The 15,180-nt window shown below is 37.4% G+C and overlaps 1 protein-coding gene across 3 annotated transcripts in view; it reads left to right on the top strand.

Annotated features, from left to right (window-relative positions):
* The window catches only part of nf1a (neurofibromin 1a), a 109,308-nt gene extending 98,682 nt beyond the window's left edge, over positions 1-10,626 (top strand). For all 3 annotated transcript variants that reach the window (XM_046388066.1, XM_046388068.1, XM_046388067.1), the window contains 4 exons: positions 301-443; positions 678-724; positions 1,099-1,315; positions 5,692-10,626. In XM_046388066.1, the coding sequence (XP_046244022.1) occupies positions 301-443; positions 678-724; positions 1,099-1,315; positions 5,692-5,834 (550 nt within the window). In that variant the 3' untranslated portion in view covers positions 5,835-10,626. The remainder of the gene's footprint in view (positions 1-300; positions 444-677; positions 725-1,098; positions 1,316-5,691) is intronic.
* The last annotated feature ends 4,554 nt before the right edge of the window (positions 10,627-15,180 follow it).

Below are 15,180 nucleotides of genomic sequence, written 5' to 3' on the forward strand. Positions count from 1 at the left end.
GCAACCGTTAGTTAGCTAGTGAGCAATGGACCTTAAAAATAATTATTATGATAAAAACAAACTGTGCTTATTAATTAATGTGTTAACTTGCCCAGCCTTATTTTTTTATTTGTTAGTTAGTTTGGAAAACAAATAAATGCATGACTTGACTTTGGTTCTCCACATGTTTGCTCCTTTGTGTGGAAACATGCCATGCAACATGCAAAATAACCCACAACTACTATAAGCTGTCACTCTGGTTTCATTAATTTGTATAGGTTATCACTACACTACAGACTTAACAGTACATTTCCTCCTCAGCCACAACCTGCTGGACTCCAAGATCAACACTGTGCTGTCCATGTGCCAGGACACCAACCTCCTGAATCCTGTCCACGGCATCGTCCAGAGTGTAGTGTACCATGAGGAGTCGCCTCCCCAGTACCAACCTTCCTATTTACAAAGTAATTCATGCTGACATTTTGCTTCTGTACAAGCTAATCATGTCAACTCTGCTGGTTGGCCAGTTTGAACACAGCCTAATGCCTAAAATAGGAACTTCCCTAAAACTGTTACAGTAAACTGAAATAAAAAACTACGACATGCATTTGTAAGTAAGGATTTTCCTCCTCTATTCTCCATGTGACCTCTCCCACACCATCTCTTCCCTCCTTCCCTTTACTCTGTCCCTTTCACAGGCTTTGGCTTTAATGGACTTTGGAGATTTGCTGGGCCATTCTCAAAGGTAAAAATGATTCTTTCTCCCTGTCATGTTTTCATTGTCTCTGAGGCACCCTTGGCTGCCATGCAGGAAACATTCAGCTTACTAAGCAATTACATGACAGTTCTGCAACCCCAAGCTTGCTAGTTGTTATGGTGATAGAAATATCATACACACAAAAAAAAAATTAGAATACACAGGTAGTAGTTTAGTAAAATGTTCTCCATCTCCTTCTGTGACTTTGTACACATAATAGATTGATGAGTGAATAATACAGTGACTTTTAATGGACAGGTAACTTGGTAGAATGAAAATGCATTGTACTAGATACATGTGGCATGTAGGGTGTTAGGTTATACTGACTGAACTCATATTTGATCCTCGTACTAACCCTGCAGCAAACACAGATACCGGACTATGCTGAGCTGATCGTCAAGTTTCTGGAGGCATTGATTGACAGCTATCTGCCAGCAGCTGATGAGGAGCGAGGGGAGGAGCAGCTCAGGACTCCCACCTCGCCCTACCCCCCTACAAGCCAGAGCCAGCTCAGCATCACTGCCAACCTCAACCTGTCCAACTCCATGACCTCACTGGCCACCTCGCAGCATTCACCAGGTCTGAACACACACATACATGGAAACATACACATCTGCATGAATGTTGCTGGAGAATCAGTACTTTTCCTCTCATGTTGACATGTTTTGTTTCTGTTCATCTTTTTGACCTCTAAGCTTAATCAAGGTCAAATCTAAATCTGCAGCTGAATTAAGCCAAAAGTGTACCACTCTGGTTCCAAACAAGTTGAAAAAAAAAAATGGAATGTTAAAATTTGCCCGTCCTTTTTGACATGTTCTGAATTTAAAAAAATGTACATTGAGAGTATATTTCATGTTTTACCTCATTAACTTAATTGCATTTTGGAAATATATGCTTCTGGTAAATTTGATGCCAGCACCATATGCGTCAACAAAAGACTGGGAAAGTTGTAGAATTCTAAAGGGAAACAGGCTCACTGGTAACAGGTGAGACTATCATGATTGGGTATGAAATCGGCATCCTTGAAGGGCTCAATCATTCACAAGCGAGGATGGGGCAAGGTTCACCACTTTGTCAAAAACATGATTGTATGAAAGGGTATTTACTGCATGGGTTCAGGAACACTTTGTAAAACCGTTGATGGACTATAAAACCTAGAGTTTAACAATGAAGGAAGGAAGCACGTCACTGCTTATGCTCCAGCACCCCCTGTTGTTTGATAAGTTACTCCACTGATTCCTCATATAAGGGACAAAAAATGTTTTAAAACTCAATTTTTAAAATGTATTCTACATTAATCTGAAGTTGATGTATTTGTAGAGACAGGTCTTAGTTATCAAAACATGTAAATGAACTGTTTTTGTGATTTTTTTTGTTTTTCTTTACAAAAATACCATTTCTAAAAATAAGCACTTATTCATAGCAGTTATTCACTTCATAACTCATTTGTGTCAACTTCGTCAGACAAGAGAGAAGACGTAAAAAGGATGCTGTTTTAATTTGTTCAGGACAACAAGAATTTAAAGTTCTATATCTAACAGTGGTCTTCAGTTACTCTAATATGTAATAAAATGCAATATATAAACTTTTGGTCTAATTTCACACTATTCTGAAAACCCCAGTTCCTAAATTCTGTTATTTTCTACCTTTGTTTTTAATGTTAAGACTATATAAACTATTTCCTTCCTTGAAAAATGAGACAGTGGCATGTAGATCAGTTGTCTTTAGCAGATAAACAGCATAAACTGAACAAAAAGTAAATCACTGACGGTGTTGGCAAAATCATTAATCAACACGGTCAGTTTAAGTATGCAAACAAATGTACAAGTAATAAACAAAATAAAACACTTATAAACAGGTGATGGAAATGAATGTAATAAAACTGGACAGTCCTTGCAGGTGCGTGTCCTCTTTTGGACCTGCAGTGGCTCACTGGCAAAATAAGAAAGCTCTTCATTACTGTGATCCAGTGGACTGGCTGGAGGGGATCTGCTTGCTGTCTGAACCTCTTCTGTGCATCTCTCCAAGCTTTTCTCTGATGCCTTGTTTCCTCTTTATTCCAAATTGCCTGTTTGTCATATTTTTTTGTCTTGAACTCTCTTCTTCCACCTTTGCCTTTCCTTCTTTAGCACCTCACATTTGCGCTCTGGGTCACTGTATAATTTCTCTCTTCTTTTTCTTTGGTACTCCCTATTTCTTCTCTTTTGCTCCTGCAGTGACACTTTCTGTCTTGCCATGGATTCCTACAACACAGATCTAAGATGAAAAATGTAGTAGAATTCTAACTAAACCCTGCAATGTGATTTTTATTTACCTGACATGATTCAAAATTATTTCTGGTTTAAAATCATAAATTTAATACATAATTATATAATTCAAAAGCTGGAAATTACCAAAGCACAATTGAAAGAAGAGCACACCCTCTCCATGATCCACAAGTCAAAAGTGTATAGTATACAAGGTGAAATAAAATCAGGTTATATGTACGTTTGTGTGTAAACAGAACCTTGAAATAACATTGGAATATTTTAATAGGTTAAGGGAGGATTTGTCAACTCGTCAACACCGTCGGTGATAAAACCTGATGGTGTTAACAACAGGAATTTTTCCCCCATGCTAAGTATGTATTGTACACTGCTGCCATTTTGTTTTTCCTTAGATGCTAGCTTCCTCAATAACCTCACTAAAATGCCTAAATTCAATCCATAGTTCTTTACTAGACTATCATAACTGGGAAGATGGTGTTGACACGTTAAAGCTGTGACTGCAGTGACATCAACATTGTTTGTACAAAGCAGTGTAGTGTGTAGTACTGCTGCTTTTATCATACACATACCTCATACAGGGGTACTCAAGGATATAGCTGACCATACTATTTCCTGATTTATTAAGGATAATGAAAAATATCTGTGTATTGTTTGATGTATTTATAACCATTATATATCTTTTGATACATATATTTTCTAATTAAATTAAAAGGTTTTTTTGGGCAGTTTCGTATTGTGATCTCTCAGAGAGGACAGGTACAGGAACATGCACTTTCTAGCTACAGAACATACATTTTTAACATATTTGGGAATCATAACGTGGATATGATTTTATTTTTTTTTTTATTACTAATAATTTTTTACTATAAACAACAATATGTTGACATTTAAAAACACAAGCAGAAGACTTTGACATAAAGTGGGTGTTTGTCCCAGATTACAGAACTTGGTGGTTGACAATGTGGAGCTGTGCATTCAAGAGCTGACACACTCTTCCAGGGAAGGTTTGCTACAATAATTTTTAGAACCTTTTAAAAGCAATGTTAGCGTAACATTTGAATAATGGAAAGACATATTAGTCTGTGTTGATTTGAACTTGAGATACAATCTAATATGCTCATAAATGTAAATTTCATAAGGTTTCCCTCCAATATTGACATAGACAACAGGCCACGGTTTAGTACTAGCAGAGAATTGGTTGTCAGCTTGTCAAGCCTCAATGTCCTGATTGGCCCTCAGAAATCAGGCCATTGGCTGCACATTGGTCAAGCTAACATTCGTTTACTTTATTTCCATTCATCCAATTTCCCTTTAAGTGGATTCAGTCTTTTGATCTGCTGCTTCAAGGTTATTAGTGTTCTGTGTAAGTAAAACCAAGTTTAAAATATTGTTTCATGCCTTATGGAGTGCTAGCTTCTTCATCTCTATGATGAACAACTTGAAAGACCTTGATAGGCACTGTGAAAGTGAAGATTGCACTCATTCTGTGGCAGAAAATTCACTTCTGAGGGCTGATTTATGGTAGAGTGCTTAACACTTTTGATGAGAGATTCTCAAAAGAAATTAAATAGTCTTGCATCGTTTTCATTTATTTTCAGTCTTTCGCTTCAGCTAAGGATTTTACTGTTGTTTTCAATGTAATCAGAGACCTCTGCTTTTTTATGCTCTGAGTGTATTGCTGTTACCTTCAGTGAAGCATAATCTATCCTACCTAATCCTATATACATGTATATACAAGTTTTGAACTTTTTAACTGAATCTGCATTGACTGATCAGCTCCCAATCTGTCTGTGAGCAGCAGATTTACCTCAGCCACTATGATGGGCCAGGAAATTAAACCAATGAATTAATGAATACAAGCAGTGTTGATTTCTTCCCATGGAGCTGACATGAGAAATACTTTGGTTAGGTTTCTGTCAGTCATCCTGCTGAAGGCAGTTTGTCAAGCTGCTGTCGTCTCAGCTCCGCAGGAGCTGCTGTCGACATGCAACGTTAGTAACACTGCTCTCTCATATTGCACAGCAAATTAACATGAAAAGTTTCAAGTTCTGTTGAGCAACACTCATTGACAGTGACCATACCTGAAATCAGGCTTAATTAAAGGGTTGAAGGATGAAGTCGACCTACTCAAGATGAGCTTGTGGTCCACTTAGCTATTTAGTAGTTAAACCCGCAAAGTCAGGAATTCATTTCAGTTCATTTTATTTATATAGCGCCAAATCACAGCAAAAGTTATCTCCTCACAGTTCCCAAGTAGAGCAGGTCTAGACCATACTATTTAATTTAGTCTTTAACACAGAGAGAGCCAACATTACCCCATGAGCAAGCACTTGGCGACATTGGCAAGGAAAAGCTTCCTTATATAAGACAGAACCCTCAGAGCAGACCCCAGCTCTAGGTGTGCGGTCATCTGCCTTGACCGGTTGGATTGAGAAAGAAAAAGAGATAAGGAGGGAGAGAGGAAGCACACAAAAAGCTAAATTAACAGCTTACTGGAACTATAGGTAATAATAATAATAATATAAGAGTATGACTAAATGATAACAATAGCAGTCGGTGTCAAGCAGGACCACAGCAGGAGGTCCAACCATTGATTGTTGTTTGAGAAAATGATATACATACAGCACTACTGTACTGGTGTTGCACCGTGAACAGGATGCTTTAAACCGTGCGTTCTCTGTCCTCCAGGTGTGGATAAGGAGAACGTCCAGCTGTCCCCAAGTTCTGCTCTGTCCAGTGGGGGTCGCACTCGCCACGGTTCAGCCAGTCAGGTCCAGAAGCAGCGCAGCGCTGGCAGCTTCAAGAGACCCAGCATCAAAAAGATCGTCTGATCAGAAAGAAAACACCCACCCCACCCTCCTCCTTATCCTACTCCTCTCCATTCCTCCCCCAGCCTGCCAGGCCTCATGCTGCACTCTACTTTTTTATGTTTTTATTTCCTCCTTGTTCTTCATGGTTGTTGCTCTCGCAGGAGAACAAGTGATTTTGCATCGAGGAGGAATATTATTAAGGGCAAATCTGAATTTTGTGCTGCTTGAGATTTTTTTCAGAACCTTCATTTGGAAAAAAAAACTAATAATTTAGTGGTTGTGGATAAGCTTCTGTTGAATCATTTTTGTTCTATTGTGGATTCAGTGTTCAAGCTCTGCTTCACAGATGTTGAGCAGAAGTTTGAGTCTCCTGCAGCAATTGAATTCACATGTGAAACTGTTGAAAGAGAAAATCCCTCAAAGGCTGGTGGGCATATAATCTGAACATCAAGGTTCAGTTTGGACATGACTGTGACATTTCTCGGACAGTTTACACATGGAGGAATCAGAAAGTTAATCCATAACACATCCCTTGGCCTTCCGTATGACTTTACACTCCAGTGTCAGCCAGATGGACCAAATGACAGCAATGGGGGTCCTGTACATATTTTACATAGACAGATTATGTATAACTAGTCCTTAGTGCTAATTTAGATGTTGATGTTTTCTCCATGGTGTGCCTTTGTCAGGGTTTTCAATGTGTACAATTTGTAAAGTAAAAGTCAAACCTTACTGGGGACAAAGAACAGGTACTAATTATAGAGGCGAGCTGTTCATACCACGAGTTCACCCGAGCTCCCTCAAGACTGGCCTCCAATGATCGTCAAAAATACAATCATCCATATACCCTGTTGCCTGAAAAGTATTTATCCTGTACAGCTAGATAGTGGAACACAAATCTTCTTTTCAAACACTTTCCAAAAATCTTTTTTGTTTCTAACACTTTCACTGTATCAACATAAAGATTGCAAAACACTAGGGGAAGCGCAACTGTGTAAATAGCTCCAAACTTTGTTGGGTTGTTTGTTTTTTGTGCGTTTTACTTTAATTTGGCTGTTTGTTTGTTTTTTTTTTTGTTAGTTTTATTTGGTACAGAGTGTATTTTGAGCAGCCCAGTATTTTCATTTGTTTACACAGTGACAAGGAAAATTGTTTAATAGGCAATAATCCTCAACTCTCAAACTCCTTTGTCAACCACCAATTTTATTTCTCCATCGAACAGGGAGAACACGTCACTATTTCAGCTCAGTGCAATATGAAACCAACTCCTGAGATGCCTGAGATCTTAGAGATCTAGCTCTAATTGATTACCTCCAGTGACCATATAAATAGAATAGAGGCGGTGGACAGTGTAATGTTTGGTCCCATTGTTCAAACACAGACCACTATTTGCTTCATTTTTACAGTCTGAGCTGGTCCACCAAACTTTTTGTCCTGTGTGCTTAAAGTAAAAATCCACACTAAAAGAAACTTTGACTGTATTTGTTAAGACTACAATTTCACAGTAGCGTTCTGTTCATATCAAGATGAACATGTTTTTCGCATCTTTTTTTGCTGATTAAAAACATGTTTTTCGACACAACTGTATTACTGTTATTAAACAAAAGCCAAATTGAAAATGAGAGGACAGCGGCTGAGTGACAGCAGACACTGAACCACAGTATTTCTCAAGTCAGCTCCTAAGGAAGAAATCAGCATTAATTTTTATCTAGTGAATGAGAGGAACCTGCTGCTCACAGACAGACTGGGAGCTGATTCATCAATACTGCTATGGTTGAAAAGTTTAAAACATATATACAGCAGGAAATAGTTTTAGGTAGACAGTGGATTTTTCCTTTAAGACTTTCTTAATAATTCTGGTTATTATTGATGCTGTTTCATGCCAAACCAACCCTCCGTATTCTCAGAGCACATCTGGGAACAAACACCTGCTCCACCTTACACTTTCTACTTTAGTTTTACCTGTACATCCACTGCATATTACTGTTGACTGTTTTTAAAAGCATGTTGTAGTGTTAGAGACATTTGCGTGCATTTTCTCAGTTTCCAGGTTTATATTTATTTCACAAGTTTCACAAAATCAGCATTCAGAGAATTGAACCTTGCTTAAGATAACTAATCCATCACAGTCAACATCATGTCTGCTGTCAATGTTTATTTGTGTTTACTAAACTGACAAAACAATGTGCACAAGAGATATATCTGCATGACTGACACCATTGGCTAATCTTAGCTCATCACAGTATGTCAGTAAAAGAGTAAGAGTACATTCCATGAGAGAATTTTCAAAGATATGTTGGAGACTGATGTCTTCATTACAGTGTGTGTCCACTGGAAGACACTGACCACTTTATTTTTAAACTCTAAAAAGGTTCACTCACTTCTTATTAGAGAGAGACCGATTATTGGATCTTATATTTTTCCGATTTTCATTATTAGTGTTTTCTTTGTTGAACTGCCAATAAAGTAAATTAATTTAAAAATAACTGTTCATAATAGCAGTAATATGTAATAGTGTTTATATCTGAAACTGCAAAATAACTAGTCCGAACTGGCATCTATTGATATAATGCAATAGTATCGAAACACAAACATTACCTGCATGCAGTTGTTTTTTGTTCCCAGATCGAGGGGGGAAAAAAATACGGTTTGTATGGTTTTGCTCATAGCTCATCACCACAAGCATTCTTCTGTTTAATTTGATTGGCCCAAAACCACAGTAGGTACAACCCATAGAGTCTGTGGTGTGCGGTGCATTCACGGAGTTGGCAGTTCAGTGTTAAGATATCAAATGAAGTACCAACCAGCACTTTAAGGTGCTGGTATTGGCACTAGTTTTGTAATTTTCTTAACTGATACCCAGCCCTAGTTACTGCACATTCCATCACTGGTTGTTCTAAACTTTGGCATTAAGATTTTGATTTTTACTGCAAATGTTGTAAACATCTATTGTCAGTCTCTTGATTGTTAATCATTGCATCGACCCTGAAAAAAAAAAAACTGTGGTTGATCGTTGCTTCTTTTCTTCAGTGGTTCAATGTTGCACTCACTGGTTTCACAAATCCTGTATGTTGGTTAGGGTTTAATTTACATTAAAAATCATGTTGGTTATTGTAATGGGTTACAGCTGCCTGCAGATTGATCTGGATGTTGTTCAGAAATGATTGGGAACCAATGGCTGCCTGAAGGGAAAGAAGACACACTGAAAGATCTAAAAGTTGCAGTTTGCTGTTGACATGGTCTCACGGTTTATAGTAAATGGGTTTAAATACATGTGGTCTGGGGCTGTGACAGCAGTCATGTACATATGTTGCAATCAATTGGACTGATTTGGTTAAGCGCTCCACTCGCAGCCTCCATCTGTAGCTCAGCAGTGTTGCTTCAGAACGTTTCTATCCAGCCTTATCATCTGTGCATGTCAAGGGTTAAGTGTTGTTGTACTCTGACTTCACTTTTGTCCAAGCTTGTCTCCACTCATCTGCTGCTCAGTTTTAATGTTATGGATACATTTGTGAATGTATCCATAACTGCTGTTTTCTTGGTTTATATCCATCTGAAAGAATCTTCTATTTTCTTTGGTCCTTGCAGCTCATTCAGTAAACACATGATTATTAGATAAATTTAATGGACAGGGACATTTTTATTAGAGACAGAGACATAGAAGTACTATTTTGTAATTCAGCTTCAAAGACCTACATAAAGGGAAGAGTGAGTTTACTGAAGAGAATGATTCACAACTGAGTTCCCTCGTCCAGGGATTTTACTTTTCTTGCCGCCCTTTATCACTGACGTGTTCCTTCACTCGTACAAAGAGGACGAGAACAAAACTGAAAAAATTGTCAGACATCAGCCCATTTTACTATCATATGGCGGTGCTGTTAGACAGTTCAGCAAGCACTTGGTTTGAAGTACATTAAGACTTTCAGCCACTGATGTTATTGGACAAATAAATGAATATGTCAAAATCAAAGCTCATGTCAGGTTTTTCAGAGAATTGTTTCATTTTGCCTGACTGGGTGGAGTGTTTTGTTATGGAACATCTGCCATCCTTCCTGTGTACATAGCCTAACCCTAGTGGAAAGTCAAGCATGAAGTTCCAAGGTGTTGAAGTCACATTTGCTTTGGAGCAGTGATGAGTCGGTGCAGAGTGACTATGAAAGTTCAAGTCAGAAGAATTTTAGTATCAGTACCAGACGTTATAAATCTTCAGTGGTCTTTATTCAGTTTTCAGTGTCAGATTCCAAACAAATGTTTTAAGTCGATCCATCTTCTCTCCTCGCCACTTTTCATTGTCTAAATATTCTTCAAGCTACACCTGCTGATTTTTTCTAAAAAACGTACATCAAGCCTGGGTCACAGAATCAGCAAGTGTATCTTCAGCAAAACACAACCAAGAAAAATCTGAAAGCAAGATTTATCTGAGCACCATATAAGCAGATTGCGATTGTTATAGTTTGACTTGTGTGTGAATGGAAATTTTAAGAATTATGTATCCATAACCTCTTAAAGAAGTGGTTGACTTGCACTAATTTAAAAACAGTCATGGGTTTGTAAAGAAGAAAAACCTCAAAATGTGGCATGTTTTATTTGATGTTATGCAAAATCTAACGTCTGTAGAGTAATAGTCTGAGTTTTGTTTTTAATGCAGTATGTGTGACAATTGTAAATACTTTGTGTACAATTGAGATGGTATATTTACTACACTGTACATACATGTGATATTGTATCATTTTGTTTTGTAAAGCAGTTAGTTTCTGTATAATAATATACAAATTGAACTATTCCCGTGTTAGTAATAAAATGTTTTGCTCTCCATGGTTGTTTGAACCTGCATGACAAATCAAACCAGCTTTCATTTTACAGCACCTCTAGTGTAAGAAGAAGCAGATTTATTCAGTTTTAATGCCTCCATGCTGGTGACAGCTGCGGTAGGCATATTGTTTTCAAGTTGTCTATCTGTCAGTTTCTCTCATTCTCACAATATCTTGGGGATACCTTTTCTTCAAATCTGGCACTTAAGTCCACTTGGATTCAAGGATGAACTAATTTTAGTTTGGTTGTCAAAGACCACTGTTGACTCACAAAACATGTTTTTGGCCATAGTGCAAGAAGTTATACTACTCCAGACAAACTTTCACATAAATATTTAATAGGATAAAAATGTATTTTTGCACATTAAATAAAATCATTTAAAATTAAAGTCAATGGGGATAGAGAGCTTTCATTTTAAGTATATTTGTGCTGGAAACTGAAGTTATATTTCTTTAATACATTATTAAAATTTCTGTGTGGTATGAGCATTGGTTGACAGACCTGTGCATTATCACACCACTATCACCACCATGTCAAAGAGCACTGGGAAGAGAATCCTTTGTATGCTGATAGGTGGAGCTAGTGAGCAAGATGGAGAAAGTCAGTAACAGTGCAGAAGAGTTCTCCTCAGTGACCTGTTCTGGGTCCAGATTTGCTGGAGAAATGAGTTGCCATTTGTGCATGGCGGTGGGATGATGTGAAAAATATTTCCTTGGGCACATGTGCTCTGTGTACTGGTGGGGGTCAATCCAATATTTGTTAAAAAAAAATTCTGCCTTACTAGCCATGGTACCAATGCTATGGGCACATTTTTGAGAAAATTTGATCCTTCCCTCTGACTTTTTGATAACATACCTCAGACAAGTCACACTAGCTGGCTTGCTCAAGCTAAATTATGACCTGCTAGCATTTGTTGATATGGTTTAGCACCAGGGGAGAACAAAATGTGAAAGCTTCAAGCCCAAGGCACTAATTATATATACTGGAGGGAGCACATGGTTTCTCCAAGAGAAGTTGCTGTATTATAATTGTGTTAGAATAGTGATACTTTTTGTTGAGAGTTAGGAAATTATAGATAGGATTGAAAGATACACTACATAGACAAATTATACAGAAACCTCTTTATGGAGGTATTTTTCAGTGGTTGGGGTAGGCCCAAGTGAAGGGAAATGCTTCAGCCTACCAAGACATTTTGGTCGATACTATGCTTCCAACTTTGTGGCAACAGTTTGGGGAAGGGCCATTTCTGTTCCAGCATGACTGGGCCCCAGTGCACAAAGCAAAGTCCATAAAGACATGGTTGGATGAGTTTGGTGTGGAAGAATTTGATGAGCCCATAACCTCAACCCCATCGAACACCTTTGGGATGAACTGGAATTGAGATTGTGAGCCAGGCCTTTTGGTCCAACATCAGTGCCTGACCTGACAAATGCTCTACTGCATGAATGGGAAAACAAAATCCTGCAGAAAACATTTCAAAATGTTGTGGAAAGTTTCCCAGAGGAGTGGAAGCTGTTATAGCTGCAAAATGTTCCCTGTTGGTGTAATGGTCAGGTGTCTTAATACTTCTGTTTATATAGTGTATAGAGGACTAAACAAAGGAAAGAGAACTAGGGAGAAGATGCAGAGCATCAAATGCAGAGCAAGCTAAATTACAAATAACACTTTGCTCATATTGTCTTTATATAACAGCACATAGATTTAGTTTATATGAATATGATTTTTCATACTTCTGGCTCAAGGAGGCTCCAAATGCTGAGAGCAGCAACTGACTGCCACATAAGCTCCCATTTTAAATGATTTAAAATTTCCTCACAAAAGCAGAAGCGCCAGGTTTCTGTTACATTGTTTACATTTGTAACTTCAGCTACACAAATTAAATAACTACAAGTTATATATCTGCATGTTGACAATGAGGTCATTTCAAATATATAACGTACGGTTTTTGAATGAGCCAATTTTTTTCAGAAGCTACACTTCGCATTCTTGTTCAACTCAGTGTAACTTTAGTTTCAACATGGTCAGTAAACATTGTTGTGTAGTGGGTCGTAACAGCCAATTAAATGACCAAACAAAAAAATTATATAATGCAGGGACACTGTAAATGCAAGAATGAATGGCAGAGAAAAAGTGTCTACATTTTCTCATTTTTTGAATATTGGGGCATATATTAGGTATATTACGTATTAAGGTTTTAAAGTTAAAAAGAGACATTTTACTAGTTTTGTAGGCTATGTTGTGTGTTACACAGTGAGAACATGATTTTAGAACTACAGTAATATGAAACACTAATGTTACACATTACATAGAACAAGATTCAAAACACAAAATGTTGCATTTGCAGTCAGTTTCAAAGGTAGGTTTAGCGTGTTTCATTTTACTAGACATCAATAGATTAATTGTGCATGACAAGTCAGCTTTTTTGTTAGCATTCAGATAATGTTAGCCAAAAGTACCTCACAATTAACTAATTTCAGTTTTGCAATACGTGGCAAATGACACAACCAGTGATAGTGAGAGGTAATTACAGCTAATACACAACCTTCAACAATAGCAGCACAAAACCAGAATGCTCTACAATTCCCATTCCTTATAAAGTATATTCCCAACTTATAGCATACTGTGCATCCTTTAACCTCTATGCACTTTTACAACAATTTATACTATTGCATATCTGCTTCAAACAAAACAAAAACAAATCATCAATTCAGTTTAGCATCAGATTTTCAACAAACCTAAAAATGTTTTACACCTTTGATACATAGTCCTTCTCTAGTTTGGTTGAGCTTGAGCTTGTGCTGTAACTAACACTTGTAATTAAAATAGCAATAGACTGGAACATCACCACTTTGTTTGTCTTCTTTTATCACTAAGCTTCATTCAGCCTTTTACAAGTGATACATAGGTTCAAGTGTTAAGCAATAATAGTCAAAATAAACATTTGAAAGAATAACGATATTTTAGTTATCTAAAAATGTGAAAAATGAATTGAAACTAGGAGTCAAAATTTAAACAGAGTGTAACAAGTTGAAAATTCTATTAATTCTGCTAATATTGGGCAACCTCTGATAGCTCAGAGGCTTAATCTTGGCTAATTGGTGCCATTTGCACAGGTTGTGAGGCAATAGGTTGTGCTCCCCAGGTGAGACATGGATGTGTTGGAAATTTTTGCCTGGCACGTTCTTGGTCAGCCATATTTACATTTGTGCTGCCATATCTCAGAGATATGTTGTTTGGTTGTATGTCTCACTAGATTTTTGGTGAAATATCTGAAACACAAATAAAACACATATCTGGTTTGGTTTTCCACACTCAAATTCTGTCAGCTTAAAGCTTGAAGACATGTGGTTGGACTGCATTACCCTCAGGTGGGTGGTGGTCAGTGGCCTTGCCACTTATCTTCTTTTTGCCAAATGAGCGGTTGATCTAAGTTGTTGTATGCATCATTTTGTGCCCAGCTGGAACATCACCACACCCTGGCCTTCACCTCTGGTATTTATCAAAAATACAAATTAATATAAATCTTTTTAGCAGCTTTTTTGTAGCGCAAAACCTGCAAAAAATAGAGATAGTATGTCCAGCTAGCCATGAGTCTTCAGTTGCTGAGCTCATAAAGGAGTCAAGCAATGGTGAGAGCAAAAATCTGTCTCATGATGCCAAAAAGGAGGCTTGATGGGACCAATCAAAATCTGGTCGATGGCTACGCACATACTCACAGAACTGGAGTTACATCCAGGTAACTGTTTTAGAGGTTGACCTGAGAATAAATCCGTCTCCTCACTCCTCACTAAAAAGGCTCTTTCATAGTGTTGTGATTTTGTGCATCTGACATAATAACTGAGAAATTACATTTACTACACTGACCTAATAAGCTGCACATTCCCTTTGAGGGTGTGTCTGCAGTTGTAACTTTGGGCTCCTGCAACCTTGATAATCTGACAGCATTCATTTCAGACTTGTGCCTGTGTTGAAAGTGATACAAACATGTTTAGGTAAAACCCTGTAACACTGCCTTAATGACCCAACATTTGCCATGCACAAACAGTGTACAATCAGTCATTCCAGCTCAACCTGCACAACAGCAGCAAGATCCACAGCCATGCAAAGGCACAGCATGGATCAATAATATTATGTCAGTATAAGAATATACATTATGCATATACCCCGCGACCCTGACGGATAAGCAGTATAGAAAATGGATGGATGGATTATGCATATAAAGGAAAAGAAGAGAAAAAAGAAAGAAAAAAAACACCTGGTGTGACAGACTTCACAACAATATTCTGTATATAATGAGAATTATATTCGTGACAACATATTCGTTGAAAACCTCTGAGTGAATATCAATCATTGATATACATTTTTTATTTGTAATTAATTTAAGAGACTTAAAACAATAATCAACTTCAATTAAAAACAACTTAAATAATGTTGTTGAGTTTTGAAATTTGCTTTTATGGATGTGGAATTTTCCTAATAAAATATAAAGATTGACAATAGTGCATAATTTCTTTTCTTTGAATTCAAAATTCAAGTAATAATGTTCTTCCCTTTA

This window comes from Scatophagus argus, chromosome 5 (genome assembly GCF_020382885.2).
Source record: "Scatophagus argus isolate fScaArg1 chromosome 5, fScaArg1.pri, whole genome shotgun sequence".
Classification (NCBI taxonomy): Eukaryota; Metazoa; Chordata; class Actinopteri; family Scatophagidae; genus Scatophagus; species Scatophagus argus.